This window comes from Somniosus microcephalus, chromosome 2 (genome assembly GCF_052327205.1).
Source record: "Somniosus microcephalus isolate GS21.2 chromosome 2, FLI_Smic_1.0, whole genome shotgun sequence".
NCBI classification, from domain to species: Eukaryota; Metazoa; Chordata; class Chondrichthyes; order Squaliformes; family Somniosidae; genus Somniosus; species Somniosus microcephalus.
The window spans coordinates 114,395,241-114,416,950 of NC_140988.1; the positions used below are offsets into that span (position 1 = coordinate 114,395,241).

The following is a 21,710-nucleotide window of genomic DNA, read 5'->3' on the forward strand; positions in this document are numbered from 1 at the left end:
AAAATAAAAAAATCTTTCCCTCAATGGGCTCTCACTACTTGCACCACCCACTGAGCTATACAGACTAGGATGGTCCCAGGTTCTATATTCAGTCTGTGCTGAGTTAGCTGATTTCACCTAGGTGCTGATAGGACCAATACAATTGGGTTTGCTGCCCCTGGGCTAGGGAGAGAGAAAAATGGCCAGCATTCCCTCTCCTGTTTGCAATGCAACAGCCTCTGCTGGACAGACAACAGCAGGGAGAGGAATTTGATACAAGTGTACTTAGCATTCGTACATGACCATTGGCAACAGTAATTTCCAAATTTAGAAGTTATTCCAGATTGCTACTGCAATAAAGACAGTGCTGTAATATTTATCATCACTGATTTTTTTTTCTTGCATAAAGCCGATGATTTTTCAAACTGATCTTCTTTAAAATGATAAAATAGCAGGCTGCAGTGTAAATGGCAGTTAATCTCGCCAACTGAAACCTGGTGCATTTGTTCTCTAGAAATGCAATGCCTCCATATACGTTAGATGAGCATGAGTAAAGAAAAGGCACTTATTTTGTCTGTACAGGTGCTTGTCAAAACCAATATTCTGAATGTCATAATCTACTGAAATAGTTATACAGATTGTTAAAGCAAATGGTTCTAGCAGTGAAACTGTCTCTATCTGTGAGCTCTTAATGAAACTAAAAATTACTGTGGCAGTAATCAGCAGATGAACACTTGCATTCTTCTGTTTGCTATTTTAGCAGGGAAATAAGTCCACTTAAAATGAACGGGTTAACACCTGCTTTAAAATAACGAACAGAGGAGCGTCATTCATGTTGCATGTTTGTCTACTGACATCGCCAACGATAATTTCTCAGCTATAATTGTTCATCGGTTGTTAAATAAAATATTACAAGAATTGGATATGTATATTGATAAAATGTTTCTATTTTGTCAAATAACTTTAATGTATGTTGCATAGTAAAATTAAAGGAAAATGCCTAATATTTTATCCCTAACTATTCTGACAAACATTACTAAAAACTGAGGTATATTTTTTGTTTATGTTGCTTGTTTAGCCACAGTGCCTTGAAAACAAAAGTAATTGTTGTGCACTGGCATCAAATGAGATAATGGACTTCGAGCAATCAGCATACACTCATCTCTGGTGCCATCTTGGTACGTTTTCTTCCACAGATAAGGAAGCACCATGCAAAGAGAGAATTTTTATTTTTGAATCTTGCAAGAACTTGATGCAGGTTTCCCCCTCCAGCCGAGTACGTATTATTGACAGACTGGTGGCCTCTGAGAGTCTCAGAGGTACGACCACATGTCCTCTGATTGGTTGGCATCTAACACAATTTTCGGGATGGATCTTTCATTACATGGGGATTGACGCATCCATTCAAAACTGGAAGACTGATTTCTGTCCAACAGCAGCAAATATATTTATTCTCCCATGACAATCCATTTATCTAAGCTAATTATTCCACCTACGCAGAATCTGTGCAGATCTTATTTTATTGCCACTTAGGAATGCAATGTATTTAGCTGTTTTCTACCAGAAGTTGTAAGATACAACAGTTAAAGTTGCTGAGTAAAGATGACCTTTGTACAAAAAAGTTTGTATTTGTATAATAACAATATGTTCTTAAAACTGCTTTCATTTTATAAGCTTTTTGAAACAGTCATTTTACCTAAAATTAGTTCCTTCATTTATTCCCCTACAAGTCATTTATTCTTATTCATATCAAAAGCAGGTTTATTGACTTGTTGTGATCACAAGGCTGAATGCATTCATTCCATCCTTCCTTGTATTTGACTGACTACTGAGCAAATTGCAGATCTTGAGAATTATTTTGTATTTTTTTTTACTCCGGTTCTCCCACCTGTTTTAGTAATTATCAGCTGCCCGTGCCTCTCATTTCACTGCATGTTGAAGTGATAAAGCACTTTGCATCATGAAACTGAGAGTGTCAGAAACAGTCTGCCAGTTTTGACCAAATGGATGAACCACCCCTTGCCTGATATGACAGCTCACAGAGAATGACGAGAGCTGACTGCCACTCACTGGAATGACTGCTAATATGATTTTGGCTTTTCTCCCCTGCAGTGAGTTTTGTGGCTGTTTTACACAGACTCCAGGGATTAGATCTTCTGCGCTAATCTTTGCTTCACCTCTAACACAGTTATACCTTTTTAGGGGATTAGTTTAAATAAGCAAAATAATTTGCTAAAATGTTGCTTTGATCAGTAGGTCTGTTTGAAGTAAACAGGATGATCTTTTCTCGTAGTTCTTAACTAACGCTGGCTTATTTTGTGTGTTTCCGAAATGTCCAGATTCATTCAAGCGTAATGCACTGTAAAGCACTTTAAAAATTACAGATGGTTTAAACGAGCAGGGCTGAGCTTTTCTTTGCTAAGGAGACTATAAACAGCTTGGAGCCATTGCCAAATCCAAAAGCTTCTTTTCGTGTCTGCTTGATGGATTGGCAATTGTAGGTGAAAGTGCAAGCTTAATAATGAATGGGTATAGCTAAAGCAGAAGGTACTGTGGGCAGTCAGGCCTGTGCTTTAGTTTACCTTGTTCTGGATGAACACACAGGCACATTTTCATTCTTACCTGAATGTTTGGGGCTAGCAGTTCATAAGTACATAATGTATGATCTCTCTTCGACCTCTTCACAGATAAAGATGAGTGTTCCAAAGACAACGGTGGCTGTCAACATGAATGCATCAATACAATAGGCAGTTATGTGTGTCAGTGTCGAAATGGATTTGTACTACATGAAAACAAACATGACTGTAAAGAAGGTATGTGTTGTTGTGACTCCTTAGACAAAAATAACGTATTATTTGATATTTAAACCAAAAAGGGAGCTGATACAATAACCAAGAGCACTATTTTCCAGCTGCTTGCCATATGCTTCCATCATAATGAATCTCATAATAACTGACATGCAAACTGACTAACTTTGCTTCAGAATCGTTTGAATAAGAACTGAAACTGTTGTTCACGTGACTGAATATAATGCTTGATGCTGGTGGGATCTCAGAAACCTGAACACAGCCAAATGCAAGGGAAGTCAAAGAGTATATATTATTCCACTGGTCTGAGTATCAGTGTAATGATGGGACCACCAAGAATAATTTTTGTTGTGTCAACATCGTCATTGTGACTTTCACATGTGGGTAAGTGCAGAGTTATGTCAACTTTACAACTGTAAAAGATGGTGACAATACACTCCACAAATGTCATATATTGATAGACCCAATTTTACGGTTTGCAAAACCGAAATATGGGATGCAGCTACCAGTTGCTTGGTTTATGAACCAATTTGTGTTCCCATTTAAATGAATTGGAAGAACATCTTCAGCTGCTGTCATGTACTGATGGGCCACTGGGGTTAACAACATTTGTACAGTTTATTTGGAAATTTCTGTTATTAACAACCTTTGTAAAATGTGTAGATGACCAGTGATGAGGATTGCACTACAGGTTAGACAGATACTTCACTTTTATATGCATGAATTTCCTGACATGAATTATTTCAAAACTAAATCAGAAACAAATTTTGTTTTGCCACTTTTAATAGCCGAATTGTTAAACTAAAATGTTTTAAAGATTACAGGCTAAGTTTCTCTCTTGATATGCACTAGGGCAATAATAAGAAACAAAACAGTATATTTGAATGCAGAAAATGCTGGAAGTACTCAGCAGGGCCGGCAGCTTCTGTGGAGAAAGAAACAGAGTTAACATTAGACACCCTATCACAGACCTTCCCTTTTGTTCTTTCCTCCTCTCACCCCCCCCTTTCCCTGTCTCTGCAATTGCTTAAAACCAGTTATATCTATAAAATTTTCTAGTTCTGACGAAAGGTCATTGACCTGAAACATTAATTCTCGTTCTTTCTCCACGGATGCTGCCTGACCTGCTGAATATTTCCAGCATTTTCTGTTTTTACTTCCGATTTCCAGCATCCACAATATTTTGCCTTAGTATATTTAAATGAATACATTTGAAAAGATTTCCTGAGAGCTCATTTGGTGCTACTAGTGTGTTTCACTTCAACCACGACAACCCATTCTTAGCTTCCATTTGATAAAAAGTGAAATCAAATAGCGACGTTACGAAGCTGAAATTCTGCCCCGGCATGTCCAATGTTTAATCATAAGGTTTGAAAATACAGTATTGTAATTTGAACCAGGACTAAGGAAGCCCTCACAAGGTCCTCTGATGTGTGTTGGGTAATTGTTAGTTCTCAGCTTCATCACATCTGCTGGGAAATTGTGTGCAGTGCATAACTGAATTTCCAGTATGTGCTCCCAGTTGGTGCAGATCCCTGCCAGGAGTGTGAAATTGGGGAAAACAGCCTTATTTTCTGTTGTTCACATCAGCAGCAACAGAATTTTTCTTCCAATCCCACGATGGCTCTTTTCTCTAGAAAAGGGAAGGCTGAAAGGCGACCTAATAGACATCTTTAAAATTATGAAGGGGTTTGATAGAGTAGACGTAGAGAAGATGCTTCCGCTTGTAGGGGAGTCCAAAACCAGGGGTCATACATATAAGAGAGTCACTAATAAATGAAATAAGGAATTCAGGAGAAATTTCTTTACTCAGAGAGTGGTTAGAATGTGGAACTTGCTACCACATGGAGTAATTGAGGCGAATAGTACAGATGCATTTAATGGGAAGCTAGATAAGTACATGCAGGAGAAAGGAGTAGAAAGTTATGCTGATGGGGTTAGATGAAGTAGAGTGGGAAGAGGCTCCTGTAGAGCATAAGCAACAGCACAGACCAGCTGGGCAGAATGGCCTGTTTCTGTGCTGTAAATTCTATTCTATGCAAAAATGAAGCGTTAGGTTTTTAAACTTACTGAAAAAATGAATTCATTTATTGAGAATTGATGGAGCATTTAATTAAAAAAATGACAACATAAACACAATGGGCCAAAAATTCGGGTCGGGGGCTTCCCGCGGGTGCAAGCCCCCGATCTGCACTCACCCTGCGCGCTGACATCTGAAGCCCGGGCCTGCTTGCATTTCCTGTCACAGGCCCGGTTCAGATGTCAGCGCGCAGTGCTTACCTGATCCAGCGGCGTAGTTAGTGCGATGTGCCGGCTGGGATCAGGTGAGCACTGTACAACCAATCAGGGGAGGGGAAGGTTCATTCATGAGTTTGAGAGTAAGAACTGTCAAACCCAATGAAAACTACGGGGGCCCAAAACACTATTTAAACTTTAAATAAAAATTAAAAAACATCCCAATCATTAAATTAAGTATAAATAAGTTTTAAAAAATAATTTAAACAATTTTTTTTTGTTGAAAAAAATACATTTTTAATAAAAAGGGTCTAAAACAAAACTTACCTTATTGTAGATTCTTTAAAATAATAAACCTGTGGGGAAAAAAAAATTCTAGATTACACTAAAAGACCACTTACCTGTAAAAATAAATACTTACGTGTGCTTTTTACAAGCGTAAAGACCGGAGGCCTTTACACATGCGCAAATCCCCCAAAACAGAGGAAATCCAAGACACACGCGCTGGCCCCTACAGCGCACGCGCTAGCCTCTTCAACTCTTGGGCTGGAGGAGAGGAAATGCCGGTTTTCAGCGCATGCGCTGTGCATGCTGAAAACCGGCATTTCCTCCGGCCAGACGCGTGAGTACCCCTTCCGTACTCGCGTGTTTGAGGAGGAATTTCTGCCCCAATAGCTAATCAAATAGCAGTAATATATTTTGCCTATATTGTGCCAGGCAATTTGAGGAAAGAAAGTAGGTTAAAAGACTAGGGCCTAGAAATTCAGTATAGCCACGTTTGGGGCGCTACAGCCGGGCGGCCGCTAAAGTTTGCGCCCGGTGCAACTTCGCGCCACCTTCGCCGATATTCATTGGCATCGCCCCAAGAGGTTGCTGCTGCGCTAAAACAGGCGATGCACGACTATCATTAGGCGCTAAGCCGGCGGCCCGGGGCGAAACCCCCGAGGGCGGGCGCAGCGCAGGTGCGGCGAGCTGCTGATTGACGGCAGACACTCTGGCACCGGTGAGCTCTTAAAGGGGGAGGGTGGATTTGTTTTTTTGAAAGGCCGAGACTGCTCGATTTGTGTTTTTGGGGGGGGCTTCTCTCCATTAGTTTGTTATGTGGGAAGGGCACAGAGGTATCAAAGTAATAAATGTTCTTAAATCGCACTGTCCATGCTTTCTTTTGGAAGTTCTGGTTGCCCTGCTCGGCTGAGGGCTTGTGGAGCGGCTACATTCATCTTGTGCCAGCCATTCCCTGAGAGGGGGCCTAGAACCGACGTTCAGTAAGCCGCCGACGGGCGGCCCTTGCACTTTCTGCCTCCCTCCTGTGCTGGTCCTCCTCCTCCTCTGGTGGCCCTCCAATGTCTGGTGGCAGTGGCTGAGTCCTGCGGATAGCCAGGTTGTGCAGCATGCAGCACACGACCACGAAATGGGAGACTCGCTCAGGCGAGTACTGTAGGGCTCCTCCGGAACGATCCAGACAGCGGAACCGTTGCTTCAGGATGCCGATTGTTTGCTCAATGAGGTTCCTGGTTGCTTGATGGCTGTCATTGTATCCCTCTTCAGCAGGGGTGCTGGGCGCACGGAGCGGGGTCATCAGCCAGGTGCACAAAGGATAGCCTTTGTCCCCGAGAAGCCAGCCTCGTGGGTGAGGCTGGGCCTGGAACATGTCTGCCACAGAAGTCTGACGCAGGATGAAGGCATCGTGGCTGCTGCCTGGAAAGCGGGCATTGACAGCTAGGATGATCTGCCTGTGGTCACACACCAACTGCACGTTGAGCGAATGGTAGCCCTTCCGGTTGCGGTAATCCTCGGCATGCTCGAGAGGTGCCCGCAAAGCCACATGCGTGCAGTCAATGGCGCCCTGCACCATGGGGAAGCCCACTAATGCTGCAAAGCCCATTGCACGCTGTTGCTGCTTGACAAGGGCCATGAAGAAGGAGATGAACTGACGTCTCCTTCTGAAAAGGGCATTGGTCACCTGGCGGATGCAGCAATGTACGGCAAACTGGGAGATGTTGGAAATGTCCCCAGCAGCGGATTGGAAGGAGCCGGTGGCATAGAAGTTGAGAGACACCGTCACCTTCACTGCCACCGACAGAGACGTCCTGCTCCTCAGCTGTGGCTGCAGATCTCCGCGAAGCAGGTGGCAGATCTCAGTGACCACCGCCCTTCTGAATCGCAGCCTCCGAACACACTGCTCCTCAGACATGTTCAGATATGAGAACTGCTGGCAGTATACCCTGGGTGGGTAAGGCCTCCTTAGCCGACGCCTGTTGCCCCTTCTCCCTCTGGCCATGACTGCCACTCTCTCACGGCGTCTCTGAGCCCTTTGAATGCAATGGAGAAGGCCAACGTTTGCACCCATTGCAGCCCCCATTATATGTTTCCAATCAATGCTATGGCTCTGAAGTTAAAGACAAGTGCAAAGCTGTGGCCTGAAGCCACAAGTACCTGTGCGAGTGTTGAGCCAAACCAGAAAGCTCTCTACCTTTGTCTCTCTGCAAAGATCCGTCTCTCACAAAGAAGGAGTGTTGCTAAATGGCTGCCATTTCTACTGCAGGAGGAGTGGCCTTTAATTAGCGCCCCACAGCGACTGGGAACCGTTCCCCTCTACCAGTCGCTAGGGGCGCCAGGCGCGCAATAGGCCGGCGCCACTGAATTTCCGGTTTGGGGCGCACAAAGGGCGTTGCACGATGAAATGACATCAGGATCTGCGTGCGCAGCTGAGCGCGAGCAAAGGCTTTGTGCCGCCGCCAAATCTTTACTGAAGTTGGGGAGAGACGCAGATCGCGCAGCGCCCGGCCGCTAGCCGCCTAGCGCCCCACATCTCCTCCTCCTAAGGCGCTAGCGGCTGGCGCAAACAACTGAATTTCTAGGCCTAGGTTAAATTGGGCTCTGTAGCGCCCGTTATTTAGGCACTATGTGGCTTCCTAACGCTTGAAAATGGGGTCCGAGATATGCGTGCACACGTCCAATGGGAAGTGTCAGGACACCATCTTGGTAGAGAGATTTGTGCGCACGCACCTAATGACCACCAGCAGCAGGCAGAGCAGGCAGCTTATGACATGAATCAGTGTACAACATTGATTTGCTGCCATTTTCTAACTGCACACTCCAGCCTATGCCCTGTCTTAACCTAACACGGCTGAATACGACATTAAACGGAATGAAGGACCCCCACCAGCGCTATTTAAAGGGATCATGAACTATTTACAGGTTAGTTGCTGGATTATTTCTTCTGGCTGCTGGTGCAATTGTATTTATTTTTGGAGCTTTGCTAGCCTTGGCAAAAGTTAGAATAGTGTACAGGGAGTGGTCTGGCTGGTGCTGTACTTTTATGTCCATTTAAAAGCTTGTGCTGAAACAAGTTGCTGCCAGACATGGGTAACCTGGTAGGGCTTCCTCTGGGAATTGAACATGACTGAGAGAATGAAGAGAGGCCATGCAGAACAGGACAAACTGATACAAGAGGGAGGAAGTGGAGGGGGAGAAGTGCTTTTGGCAGGAGGCCATCTCCACCGAGGGTCTTTAGAGAGTAATTCTCTTACATAGAAACATAGGAGCAGGAGTAGGCCATTCAGCCCTTCAAGCCTGCTCCGCCATTCATTATGATCATGGCTGATCCTCTATCTCAATACCATATTCCTGCTCTCTCCCCATACCCCTTGATGCCTTTTGTGTCTACCGCAACTTCACCAAGAACCAATGCATAGGATGTCTTTGCTTCACAAAAGAGGGAAATGACTGAGATCTGCCAAGTACTGCAGCCACAACTGCAACCTGAAAGCAGGGCGAGGACAGCATTGCCTGTGGCTGTCCAGGTGACCGTGGCTCTTAAACTTTATGCATCTGGATCCTTCTAGGCTGCTGCTAGAGATATAAGCAACATCTCGCAGTTTGCAGTGCACTGCTGCATAAGGGAGGTCACTGAGACTCTCTATACACAGAGAAACAGTTTAATCTCATTCCCTCTTGCCAGAAACAAGCAGGTAGAGCGATCACAAGGGTTGAACGGTTTGCAGGCTTCCCCATAGTGCAGTCACTGCCGGAAGCAGGCTAAATTCATGTAGAAATTTGGGAAAAAATCAATAATTTATTTTTCCAACAAAGAGAATCCTTGAGCTCTAACTTTGAGTTCTGACAGATAATTAAAGGGGGAAGACCATTTAATTCTATTCAGTGCAGTTCCTCATGCAGAATCATAGAATCATAGAAATTTATGGCACAGAAGGAAGCCATTCGACACATCGTGTCTGTGCTGGCTGAAAAAGAGCTATCCAGCCTAATCCCACTTTCCAGCTCTTGGTCCGTAGCCCTGTAGGTTACAGCACTTCAAGTGCATATCCAAGTACTTTTAAATGCGATGAGGGCTTTTGTCTCTACCAGCCTTTCAGGAGGTGTTCCAGACCCCCACCACCCTCTGGGTGAAAAAGTTCTCCCCAATTACTTTAAATCTATGCTCCCTGGTTATTGACCTCTCTACTGAGGGAAATAGGCCCTTCCTATCCACTCTATCTAGGCTCCTCATAATTTATACACCTCAATTAAGTCTCCTCTCAGCCTCCCCTGTTCCAAGGAAAACAACCCCAGCCTATCCAATCTTTCTTCATAGCTAAAATTTTTCAGTCCTGGCAATATCCTCGTAAATCTCCTCTGTACCCACTCTAGCAATCACATCTTTCCTGTAATGTGGTGACCGGAATTGTACGCAGTACTCTAGCTGTGGCCTAACTAGTGTTTTATACAGTTCAATCATGACCTCCCTGCTCTTATATTCTATGCCTTGGCTAATAAAGGAAAGCATCCCATATGCCGCCTTAACCACCTTATCTACTTGTCCTGCTTTCAGGAATCTGTGGACATGTGCTCCAAGGTCCCTCTGTTCCTCTACACTTCACAGTATCCTACCGTTTATTGTGTATTCCCTTGCCTTGTTAGCCCTCCCCAAATGTATTACCTCACACTTCATTGAATTCCATTTGCCACTTTTCTGCCCACCTGACTAGTCCATTGATATCTCCCTGCAGTCTGCAGCTTTTTTCCTCACTATCAACCACATGGCCAATTTTTGTATCATTTGCAAACATCTTAATCATACCCCCTACATTGAAGTCTAAATCATTGATATATACCACAAAAAGCAAGGGACCGAGTACTGAGCCCTGCGGAACTCCACTGGAAACAGCCTTCCAGTCACAAAAACACCCGTCGACCATTATTACCCTTTGCTTCCTGCCTCTGGGCCAATTTTGGATCCAACTTGCAACTTTCCCTTGGATCCCATGAGCTTTTAGTTTTCTGACCAGTCTGCCATGTGGGACCTTGTCAAAAGCCTTGCTAAAATCCATGTAGAGTACAACAAACCCACTACCCTCATCGACCCTCCTCCTCATCGACCCTCCTAGTTATCTCCACAAAAAATTCAAACAAGTTAGTCAGACACAACCTACCCTTAACAAATCCATGCTGACTGTCCTTGATTAATCTGTGCCTTTCTAAATGATGATTAATACTGTCCGTCAGCATTTTTTCCAATAATTTGCCCGCTACCGAGGTTAGGCTGATTACTCGGTCCAACCTTTGCTCCCTTGTTTTGTCTGAAAACAATATTGGTAACGTACATATTTGTTACCATTCCAAAATATTTTTAAATCTCTTACCTGGAACAAGAACCTGCAGTTTAGGTCTCCTCTAGGGAGAAGCTGCACATGATATTTTAGTTTTCAATTGGCTGCGTAGGTAGCAGTATCCAACCACTAGTAAGTTTCAGATAAACACTGGGGAGCATTTTAAGCAGAAAACACGTCCTCCCAGTCCATTAATTTTAATGATGGAAAATTTTGTGTGGGGCACCTAAGCTGACAGTATACACTGGGGGAGGGGGGTGGATGAGGGAGTGTGCTTAAAAAAAAAAAAAAGCCCTATTGTGTCCCTTTAAAGTAAATAGGGTAGATTTTCCTCTGCCCTGCAGCTGGGAATCTGAATTCCTCAGGCACAGAGTAGAGGAAAAAGGCACAGAGGCCCTTTATGTCTGGATTTTGCCTTCATTGTATTCCACTAGGATTTCCTGGAACTTTCCCACATTGTGCAACTGGGCTTGTGCCTGTCACAGACTCAGTGTTGGTATTAAAGGGAAGTGGGGAGTGGTGTTCCCAGCTTCCCACATATTCCAGTGGCTATGCTCACTGGGCAGCCCAGCATGGGGGCAGCCAATGAAACCTGGCACTATAGCCTGCCCCCAGACCCCCACTGACCGAAGGTTCTGCAGGGATTCCAGATGCAGGCCATAAACAGAAGGGTAAATGTCTTTTTATATTGATGCAATCAGGTTCTTCTGGCTGCTGGTCTCAGTAGCTGCCAGAAAGACCAGCTCAGAAGATCCAAAATGTAGAGCAGGTTTGAGAGGCCTATAGCTACAGTTAATTCCCTCACTTGTTCAATAGGTGTAAGGCCCAACCAGGAGGCAGGCTGGCTTTAGCATTCCCCCCAGTTATACAAGTGGCCTGGGGGAAGAAATGTGCATGCATCCTCTTCCTCTCGGGTGCAGTGCACTTGAGGTGGACTATGCTTGTCCGGTGTCCATTGGCCATCAAGGGAAGAAAATATACCCTAAGACCACCAGTATAAATTGCACATGATGGTCACTTAAGCCTATTCAGATATATTCCCATTTTAGAGTAAAGTATCCTCAGTAAATCATTGGTAGGCTATAATGCTACCACCTACAGCCTTCCCTCAGCTGATGAATCACTACTCCTCCAAGTTGAACACCACTTGGAAGAAGCACTGAGAGGAGCAAGAACACAGAACGTACTCTGGGTAGGGGCTTCAATGTCCATCACCAAGAGTGGCTCGGTAGCACCACTACTGACCAAGCTGGCCAAGTCATAAGAACATAAGAACATAAGAAATAGGAGCAGGAGTAGGCCAATCGGCCCCTCGAGCCTGCTCCACCATTCAATAAGATCATGGCTGATCTGATCCTAACCGCCAATCTACTATCACAGAACCATCTCCTGAATCTAACAGAATTAGACACACGAAATAGGAGCAGGATCAGGCTACACGGCCCCTGGGCCCGCTCCGCTACCCACAGGGCCATGTCCGATCCGAAACTAGACTCATGTCCAAATTCCTGCCCGCTCCCCGTAACCCTTAATTCCCTTTACTTCTAGGAAACTGTCTATTTCTGTTTTAAATTTATGTAATGATGTAGCTTCTACAGCTTTTTGGGGTAGCATATTCCATGGACATACCACCCTCTGAGTGAAGTAGTTCCTCCTCATCTCAGTTTTGAAAGAGCAGCCCCTTATTCTAAGACTATGCCCCCTAGTTCTAGTTTCACCCATCATCGGGAACATCCTCCCCGCATCCACCCGATCCAACCCCTTCACAATCTTATATGTTTCAATAAGATCGCCTCTCATTCTTCTGAACTCCAATGAGTAGAGTCCCAATCTACTCAACCTCTCCTCATATGTCCATCCCCTCATCCCCGGGATTAACCGAGTGAACCTTCTTTGTACTGACTCGAGAGCAAGTATGTCTTTTCTTAAGTATGGACACCAAAACTGTATGCAGTATTCCAGGTGCGGTCTCACCAATACCTTGTACAACTGAAGCAATACCTCCCTATTTTTATATTCTATCCCCCTAGCAATGAAAGCCAACATTCCATTGGCCTTCTTAATCACTTGCTGCACCTGCATACTAACCTTTTGAGTTTCGTGCACCAGGACCCCCAGATCCCTTTGTACTTCAGTACTTTCCAGTTTCTTGCCATTCAGATAATAACTTGCTCTACGATTTTTCCTGCCAAAGTGCATAACCTCACACTTTCCAGTATTGTATTCCATCTGCCAAATCTCTGCCCACTTACTTAGCCTGTCTATGTCCCCTTGCAGGTTTTTTATGTCCTCCTCACTCACTACTTTCCCTCCCATCTTAGTATCATCTGCCAACTTTGATATGTTACACTCGGTCCCCTCCTCCAAATCGTTAATATAGATTGTAAAGAGTTGGGGACCCAGCACTGACCCCTGCGGAACACCACTAGTTACTGATTGCCAGTCTGAGAATGAACCATTTATCCCAACTCTCTGCCTTCTGTTAGATAGCCAATCCTCTATCCATGCCAGAATATTACCCCCAATCCTGTGATTTTTTATCTTAAGCAATAATCTTTTGTGTGGCACCTTGTCAAATGCCTTTTGGAAGTCTAAAAACACTACGTCCACTGGTTCCCCTTTATCCACCCTATATGTTACTTCCTCAAAGAACTCCAGCAAATTTGTCAAACATGACTTCCCCTTCATAAAACCGTGCTGACTTTGTCCTATTAAATTATGATTATCCAAATGTCCTGTTACTGTCTCCTTAATAATGGACTCCAAAATTTTACCTACCACAGATGTTAGGCTAACCGGCCTATAGTTTCCAGCCTTCTGTCTACTGCCCTTTTTAAATAAGGGTGTTACATTAGCAGTTTTCCAGTCTGCCGGGACCTTTGCTGAGTCCAGGGAGTTTTGGAAAATTATTACCAATGCATCCACAATCCCTACCACCACTTCCCTCAAGACCCTAGGATGTAAGCCATCAGGTCCAGGTGATTTATCCGCCTTGAGTCCCATTATTTTACCGAGTACCACTTCCTTAGTGATTTTGATCGTGTTTAGCTCCTCCCCCCCCTATAGCCCCTGTTTGTCCAATGTTGGGATATTCTTAGTGTCCTCTACTGTAAAGACTAATACAAAATATTCATTCAGTGTTTTTGCCATCTCCATATTTCCCACCATTAATTTCCCGGTCTCATTCTCTAAGGGACCAACATTTACTTTAGCCACCCTTTTTCTTTTTATATAACTATAAAAACTCTTACTATCTGTTTTTATATTTTTTGCTAATTTACTTTCATAATCTATCTTCCCTTTCTTAATCAATCTTTTTGTTATTTTTTGCTGTCTTTTAAAGTTTTCCCAATCCTCTATCCTCCCACTAGATTTGGCTACCTTATATGCCCTTGTTTTTAGTTGAATACTATCCTTAATTTCTTTACTTAGCCACGGATGGCTGTCTTTTCTTTTACACCCTTTTCTTCTCAGTGGAATATATTTTTTTTGCTGTTTATCCTGAAGGATATAGCTGCCAGACTGGGGCTGGGGCAGGTGGTGAGGGAACCAACACGAAGGAAAAACCTACTTGACTTCTTCCTCACAAAGCTACCTGTCGCAGATGCATCTGTCTATTACAGTATTGGTGAGAGTGACCACAGCACAGCTTTTGTGGAGACGAAGTTCCATATTCACACTGAGGACACCCTCCAATGTGTTGTGTGGCACTACCACTGTGCTAAGTGGGATAGATTTGGAACAGATCTAGCAGCTCAAAACTGGACATCCATGAGACGTTGTGGGCCATCAGCAGCAGAATTGTATTTCACCACAATCTGTAGCCTCATGGCCTGGCATATCCCTCACTCTACCATTACCATCAAGACAGGGGAACAACCCTGGTTCAATGAGGAGTGTAGAAGAGCATGCCAGAAGCCGCACCAGGCATACCTAAAAATGAAGTGCCAACTTGGTGAAGCTACAACACAGGACTACATACATGCTAAAAAGTGGAAGCAGCATGCTATAGATAAAGCTAAGCGATCCCACAATCAACGGATCAGATCAAAGCTCTGCAGTCCTGCCACATCCAATCATGAATGGTGGTGGACAATTAAACAACTAACTGGAGCAAGAGGCTTCCTGAACAGCCCAGCACGCAAGTGCAAAAGACAAGGCTGAAACGTTCACAACCATCCAGAAGTGCCTGCCACATCCAGTCATGAATGGTGGTGGACAATTAAACAACTAACGGGAGGAAGAGGCTTCCTGAACAGCCCAGCACGTAAGTGCAAAAGACAAGGCTGAAATGTTCGCAACCATCCAGAAGTGCCGAGTGAAGGATCCATCTTGGCCTCCTACTGAGGTCCCCACCATTACAGAAGCCAGTCTTCAGCCAATTTGATTCACACCGTGTGATATCAAGAAACGGCTGAGCGCACTGGATACAGCAAAGGCTCTGGGCCCCGACAACATCCCGGCTGTTGTGCTGAAGACTTGTGCTCCAGAACTAGCTGCACCTCTAGCCAAGCTGTTCCATACAGCTACAACACTGGCATCTACCCGACAATGTGGAAAACTGCCCTGGTATGTCCTGTCCACAAAAAACAGGACAAATCCAATCCAGCCAATTACTGCCCCATCAGTCTACTCTCAATCATCAGCAAAGTGATGGAAGGTGTCATCGTCAGTACTAGCAAGCGGCACTTACTCACCAATAACCTGCTCACTGATGCTCAGTTTGGATGCCATCAGGAACATTCGGCTCCAGACCTCAATACAGCCTTGGTCCAAACATGGACAAAGGAGCTGAATTCCAGAGGTGAGGTGAGAGTGATTGCCCTTGACATCAAGGCAGCATTTGACCAAGTGTGACATCAAGGAGCCCTAATAAAATTGACGTCAATGGGTATCATGGGGAAAACTCTCCACTGGCTGGAGCCATACGTAGCACAAAGGAAGATGGTTGTGATTGTTGGAGGCCAATCATCTCGGGGCCAGGACATCGCTACAGGAGTTTCTCAGGGCAGTGTCCTAGGCCCAACCATCTTCAGCTGCTTCATCAATGACCTTCCCTCCATAATGTCAGAAATGGGAATGTTCGCTGATGATTGCAGAGTGCTCAGTTCCATTTGCAACTCCTCAGATAATGAAGCAGTCCGTGCCCACATGCAGCAAGACCTGGACGACATTCGGGCTTGGGCAGATAAGTGGCAAGTAATATTCGTGCCAGATAAGTGCCAGGCAATGACTATCTCCGACAAGAGCGATTCTAACTACCACCCATTGACATTCAATGCATTACCAACATCGAATCCCCCACCATCAACATCCTGGGGGTTACCATTGCCCAGAAATTTAACTGGACCAGCTACATAAATACTGTGGCTACAAGAGCAGGTCAGAGGCTAGGCATTCTGCGGCGAGTGACTCACCTGCTAGCTCCCAAAAGCCTTTCTGTAATGTATGTACCTTTAAGGGGAGAACTACTTTTTACAGCTCCTGTATACTGTAGTACCGGCAGTGACCACACCTGTATATAAACCCTGAGTAGGGATCTGTATAGTTAGTTCTAGAGTAACCCTCATTCAGTAAACACCTGTTCATCGTTCCCTGCAGTCTCTTGTCTGATTATTGAAGGACACCACAACAAGATACACAGATCTAACATTGGCGACGAGCAGATTCAAACCTACCTGTAACTCTGCATCACCTCCCAGGGATTCGCTCCTGGAGAACAGTGGAAGAAGGCCGAGTCCAGAAGCACGGGCGTCGACCACGGGAAACCCCCAGTCATCCAGCGGAGATTTGAGCATCGCAGGGGAGGCTGTCAAGAGCCAGGCTTGGCTTTCCAGTCACGGTGGTCCAGCGAAACGGGCTGGCAACAGGTACTGCGCAGACCCTTCCCGGACAGCGGCGGCTAGAGCCGACCGACGGCACAGAAAAAGGCCGAGCAGCGTCGACGGGGGAGAGAGAGAGGGTAGAGCGCACAGGGCGCAGCCGGTGTTCAGGACCGAGCGGCGTCAACGGGGGAGAGAGGCGAGAGAGCAGAGCGCAGCCGGTGTTCAAGGGCCGAGCAGCGTCAATGGGAGAGAGAGGCGTGCAGGAAAACGCGCAGAGTGCAGCCGGTGTTCAAGGGCCGAGCAGTGTCAGCGGGGAAGAAAGGAAAGCGCGGGAGACGCCATTTTAAGCCAGTCTAACCACACCCAAAAATGCCGAAGAGTGGCAGTATCACAGCGTTCGACAATGAAGTCGAAGATTGGACGACATATGTCGAACGCATAGAAGTATACTGCAAAGCGAATGAAGTGCCAGATGACAAGAAAGCGCTGGTATTGTTGAATTCAGTGGGTGCAAAAACGTATGGCTTACTATGAAACCTAGTAACCCCAGAGAAGCCAGTAGAAAAGGATTTTGAAAACATAGTGTTGGTGGCATAGTGGTTAGCACTGTTGCCTCACAGCGCCAGGGACCCGGGTTCGAATCCGGCCTCGGGCGACTGTCTGTGTGGAGTTTGCACATTCTCCCCGTGTTTGCGTGGATTTCCTCCGGGTGCTCCGGTTTCCTCCCACAGTCCAAAGATGTGTGAGTTAGGTTGATTGGCTATGATAAATTGACCCTTAGTGTTAGGGGGTTAAATACGTGGGGTTACGGGGATAGGGTGGGATATGTGTTGGTGTAGGGGTTACGGGGATCGGGTGGGATATGTGTCGGTGCAGGCTCGATGGGCCGATATGGCCTCTATCTGCACTGTGGGGTTTCTGTGATTCTGTGAGTCCTACAGGACCACTTAAACCCCACACCGCTGCTGATAGCAGAAAGATTTAAGTTTCACAAAAGGAACCAGCATAAAGATGAAAGTAATGCTGAGTATTTAACGGAACTGCGCAAGCTATCGAAACACTGCCAGTTTGGAACGGGACTAGCAGATACTTTAAGGGACAAGTTTGTGTGTGGGCTTCAAAGTGAAAGAAGCCGTTTCTGGGTTCCATCAGAAAAGGATCTTACGCTGGACAAGGCTTTCAGCATTGCAGTATCACACGAAGCAGCAGCACGGGGCGCGGCAGAGATACAACGGAGACCGCAAGAATATGGCACAAATGAAATGTCATACGGAACAGTGAAGTGCTATTGCTGCGGCAGAACAACACACGACCATAAGGATCGCTGGTTTAAGGACAAAGTGTGCAGACAGTGTGGAAAAGTAGGACACATAGCAAGAGTCTGCAGGTCGGGAAAGAAAACCAGCAGCAAGAAATCTCCACAGGAGAAGTACAAGAAGGTACATAAGGTGACGGAGAGTAGTTCAGACAAACAGAAAAGTGATACAGACTTCGGAAGCAAGGAGCTGGGTTGTCTGAAACTACATAATGTGATCAAAACGGAGGATCACCAAACTATCTGGGTCACGCTCAAGATAGCTGGAGTCCAAGTGAAAATGGAATTGGACACAGGATCAGCCCTAACAGTCATAAATCGAAGGGACTACAAGAGGCTATTCTCCTATATACCCTTGAGAGATACAAAGATTGTCTTGAGGACGTACACGGGGCAAAAAGTCTACCCCAAAGGAAAAATAAGGGTGAACGTTATATATAACGGCAAGGAAACACCAAAAATGGACCTATATGTATTGCCAGATGGAGGACCACCACTACTAGGACGTGAATGGATCCGGAAGATACAGCTAGATTGGCATTCCATACAAGCACTGACTGTAGATGCCAAAAAGGATGACGACGTCACACCTGGACGACTGTCAAAAATGCTAACTGACGCACAAGAAGTGTTCCAGCAGGGACTCGGAACACTAAAAGGCATAACAGCGACGATCAAAATAGAGGAAAATGCAAGCCCAAAGTTTTTTAAGGCCAGACTGGTACCTTACGCAATCCGCCCAGCCGTCGAAGCAGAGCTGGAAGGTTTGGAATGTGCAGGAGTACTGTCCAAAGTGGACTGGAGCGAGTGGGCTACACCCATCGTTCCTGTAATGAAGAGGTCGTTGAGTAATAAGCCTGGGGAACAAAAGAAGGTTCGCATCTGTGGGGACTTTAAGGTGACAGTGAACCCAGTCCTTCACACTGTACAATATCCACTTCCACGGATTGAGGATATTTTTGCCTCGCTATCGGGAGGGAAACGCTTCACTAAGATTGATCTGGCCCAGGCGTACCTGCAAATGGAGGTAGAAGAAGCCTCGAAACAGTACCTCATGATCAACACTCATAAAGGTCTCTACCAATACAACCGGCTGGTGTTCGGGGTAGCATCAGCTCCGGCTATTTGGCAAAGGGCAATGGAACAAGTCCTGCAAGGGATTCCAAGGACCCAGTGTTATTTGGACGACATCCTGGTCAAGGATGAAAATGACAGTGATCACCTCGCCAACCTGGAGCAGGTGCTCACTAGATTGAAGGAATATGGGCTCCGAGCTAATCGCCACAAATGCGAGTTTTTCCAGAAGCAGATCTTGTATTGTGGCCATGTTATTGATAAAGAGGGGTTACATAAGTCCCCTGAAAAGATTGAGGCAGTAGTCAAGGCTCCAGCACCGGAAAATGTGTCACAACGGAGGTCGTTCCTCGGGCTGGTGAACTACTACCATAAGTTCTTGCCGAATTTGTCTACCGTACTACACCCACTGAAAACCCTACTGCAAACGGGGGTACCATGGAAGTGGAGTGACGAATGTAAATGAGCTTTCCAGAAGAGCAAAGCATTGATCACATCAAGAGAGGTGTTGGCTCATTTCAACCCAGCACTACCAATTCGGTTGGCGTGTGATGCATCACCCTATGGCATTGGAGCGGTGCTGTCGCACAAATTCCCGGACGGCTCGGAGAGGCCAGTAGCCTTTGCGTCTCGGTCACTAACCTCAGCCGAGCGTAACTACGCCCAGATTGACAGGGAGGCCCTCAGCCTAGTGTGGGGAGTGAAAAAGTTCAATCACTATCTGCACGGGCAGAAGTTCACCTTGCTGACTGACCACAAACCACTTGTCTCCATCTTTAATCCAAAGAAGGGCGTTCCGGTGATGACTGCGCAACGGCTACAAAGAGGGTCCCTTTTTCTAGGGGCGCACCAATATGAAACCGAGTATAAGGGCACGAAACAGCATGGAAACGCTGATGGGCTATCACGCCTGCCACTGCCTACTGCGGAGGAAGCACCAGCAGTGGATCCTGTCGAAATATTTCATTCGACTATATTTGAATGCTTGCCAGTAACTAACGCTGGTATAGAGAAGGAGACCCGAAATGACCCGACACTGTCTCGGGTATATGATTTGACGGTGAAGGGATGGCCAGCACATGGCCAGAAGAGAACAGCTGTCAGTATGCCAGGGGACCTTGATGTGTGGATCCCGAGTGGTAATTCCACCCAAGTTAAGGGAGAGAGTGCTCAATGAGCTTCACGAAGGTCATCTGGGAGGGGTGAAAATGAAAAGCCTTGCTAGGGCTTATGTGTGGTGGCCGGGGATTGATCAGCAAATCGAGGACCTGACAAAGAGCTGCTCAGGATGCCAGAAGGTCCAAAATGCACCACCACATGCCCCTCTACACCCATGGGAGTGGCCCTCATCTCCATGGCAACGGGTGCATATTGATTTTGCTGGACCATTCATGGACTCAATGTTTTTAATCGCCGTGGATGCGCACTCGAAATGGCCTGAGGTGATCAAAATGTCCTCCACCACCACGGAGAAAACTATTGCAGTCCTACGGACCATTTTTGCCAGGAACGGCTTGCCAGAGCAGATTTGCTCTGATAACGGACCACAGTTTGTGTCCGAAGAGTTTCGAAGATTTATGAAAAGGAATGGCGTAAGGCATTACACATCCACCCCGTATCATCCAGTCACAAATGGATTGGCTGAGAGATTTGTACAAACCTTTAAAAAAGCAGTAAAGGCCATGTGCGATGACGACATTCCACTGCAGCATAAGGTGGACAATTTCCTGTTAGCCTACAGAAATGCGACACATGCAGTCACCAACCAGGCCCCGGCCATGATGTTCTTTAACCGAAGGTTGAGATCTCGTCTGGATTTGCTCAGACCAAATGTACGAAGAGATGTTGAGAATAAGCAATTCCAGCACATCAATGAGAAGCCAACAAGGAGCTTCAATGTAGGGCAACCAGTCTTGGCCCGCGACTACCGAACAGAGAAATGGCAACCAGGAACGACATGCACACGGCAGGGGCCACTAATGTACACAGTGGATGTTGGGGAGAACATTGTGAGACGCCATGTTGACCAGATCCTAGAGTCACAGGAACGAGTCAACCCCATGTCTCGCCCATATGTACCTGGTGATGAACCCGACGTACAGGTAGCATCTACCCCAGAAACAGTAGCATCGGAAGCGGATGAACCAACCGATGACCGGGGACCAGAATTGCCTCCGCACCAAGAGCAAGACACTCGGGAAAAGGCGCTATCCAGAAAGGATCAGGAAGCCTCCCCAAAGACTGAATTTATAAATAGACTATTTTCAGTTAATGTTGCATGTTAAAAGTGTTAATTGTAATTAGTTTGATATTTCATTGTTAAATGAGTGTTATGGTACTGTTAATCTGAAAGGGGAGGAATTGTAATGTATGTACCTTTTAAGGGGAGAACTACTTTTTACAGCTCCTGTATACTGTAGTACCGGCAGTGACCACACCTGTATATAAACCCTGAGTAGTGATCTTTATAGTTAGTTCTAGAGTGACCCTCATTCAGTAAACACCTGTTGATCGTTCCCTGCAGTCTCTTGTCTGATTATTGAAGGACACCACAACAAGATACACGGATCTAACACTTTCCACCAACTACAAGGCACAAGTCAGGAATGTGATGGAATACTCTCCAGTTGCCTGGTTACATTCAGCTCCAACAACACTGAAGAAGCTTGACACCATCCAGGACAAAGCAACCCACTCCCTCCACCACTGGCACACCGTGGCTGCAGTGTGTACCATCTACAAGATGCACTGCAGCAACTCACCAAGGCTTCTTCGACAGCACCTCCCAAACCAGTGACCTCTACTGCCTAGGACAAGGGCAGCAGCCGCATGGCAATACCATCACCTCCAATTCCCCTCCAAG

The 21,710-nt window shown here is 45.8% G+C and overlaps 1 protein-coding gene across 2 annotated transcripts in view; it reads left to right on the forward strand.

Annotated features, from left to right (window-relative positions):
- The window catches only part of tll1 (tolloid-like 1), a 414,199-nt gene that overhangs the window by 351,000 nt on the left and 41,489 nt on the right, over positions 1–21,710 (forward strand). For both annotated transcript variants that reach the window (XM_085962033.1, XM_085962042.1), the window contains one exon: positions 2,667–2,792. In XM_085962033.1, coding sequence (XP_085818159.1) covers positions 2,667–2,792 — 126 coding nt within the window. The remainder of the gene's footprint in view (positions 1–2,666; positions 2,793–21,710) is intronic.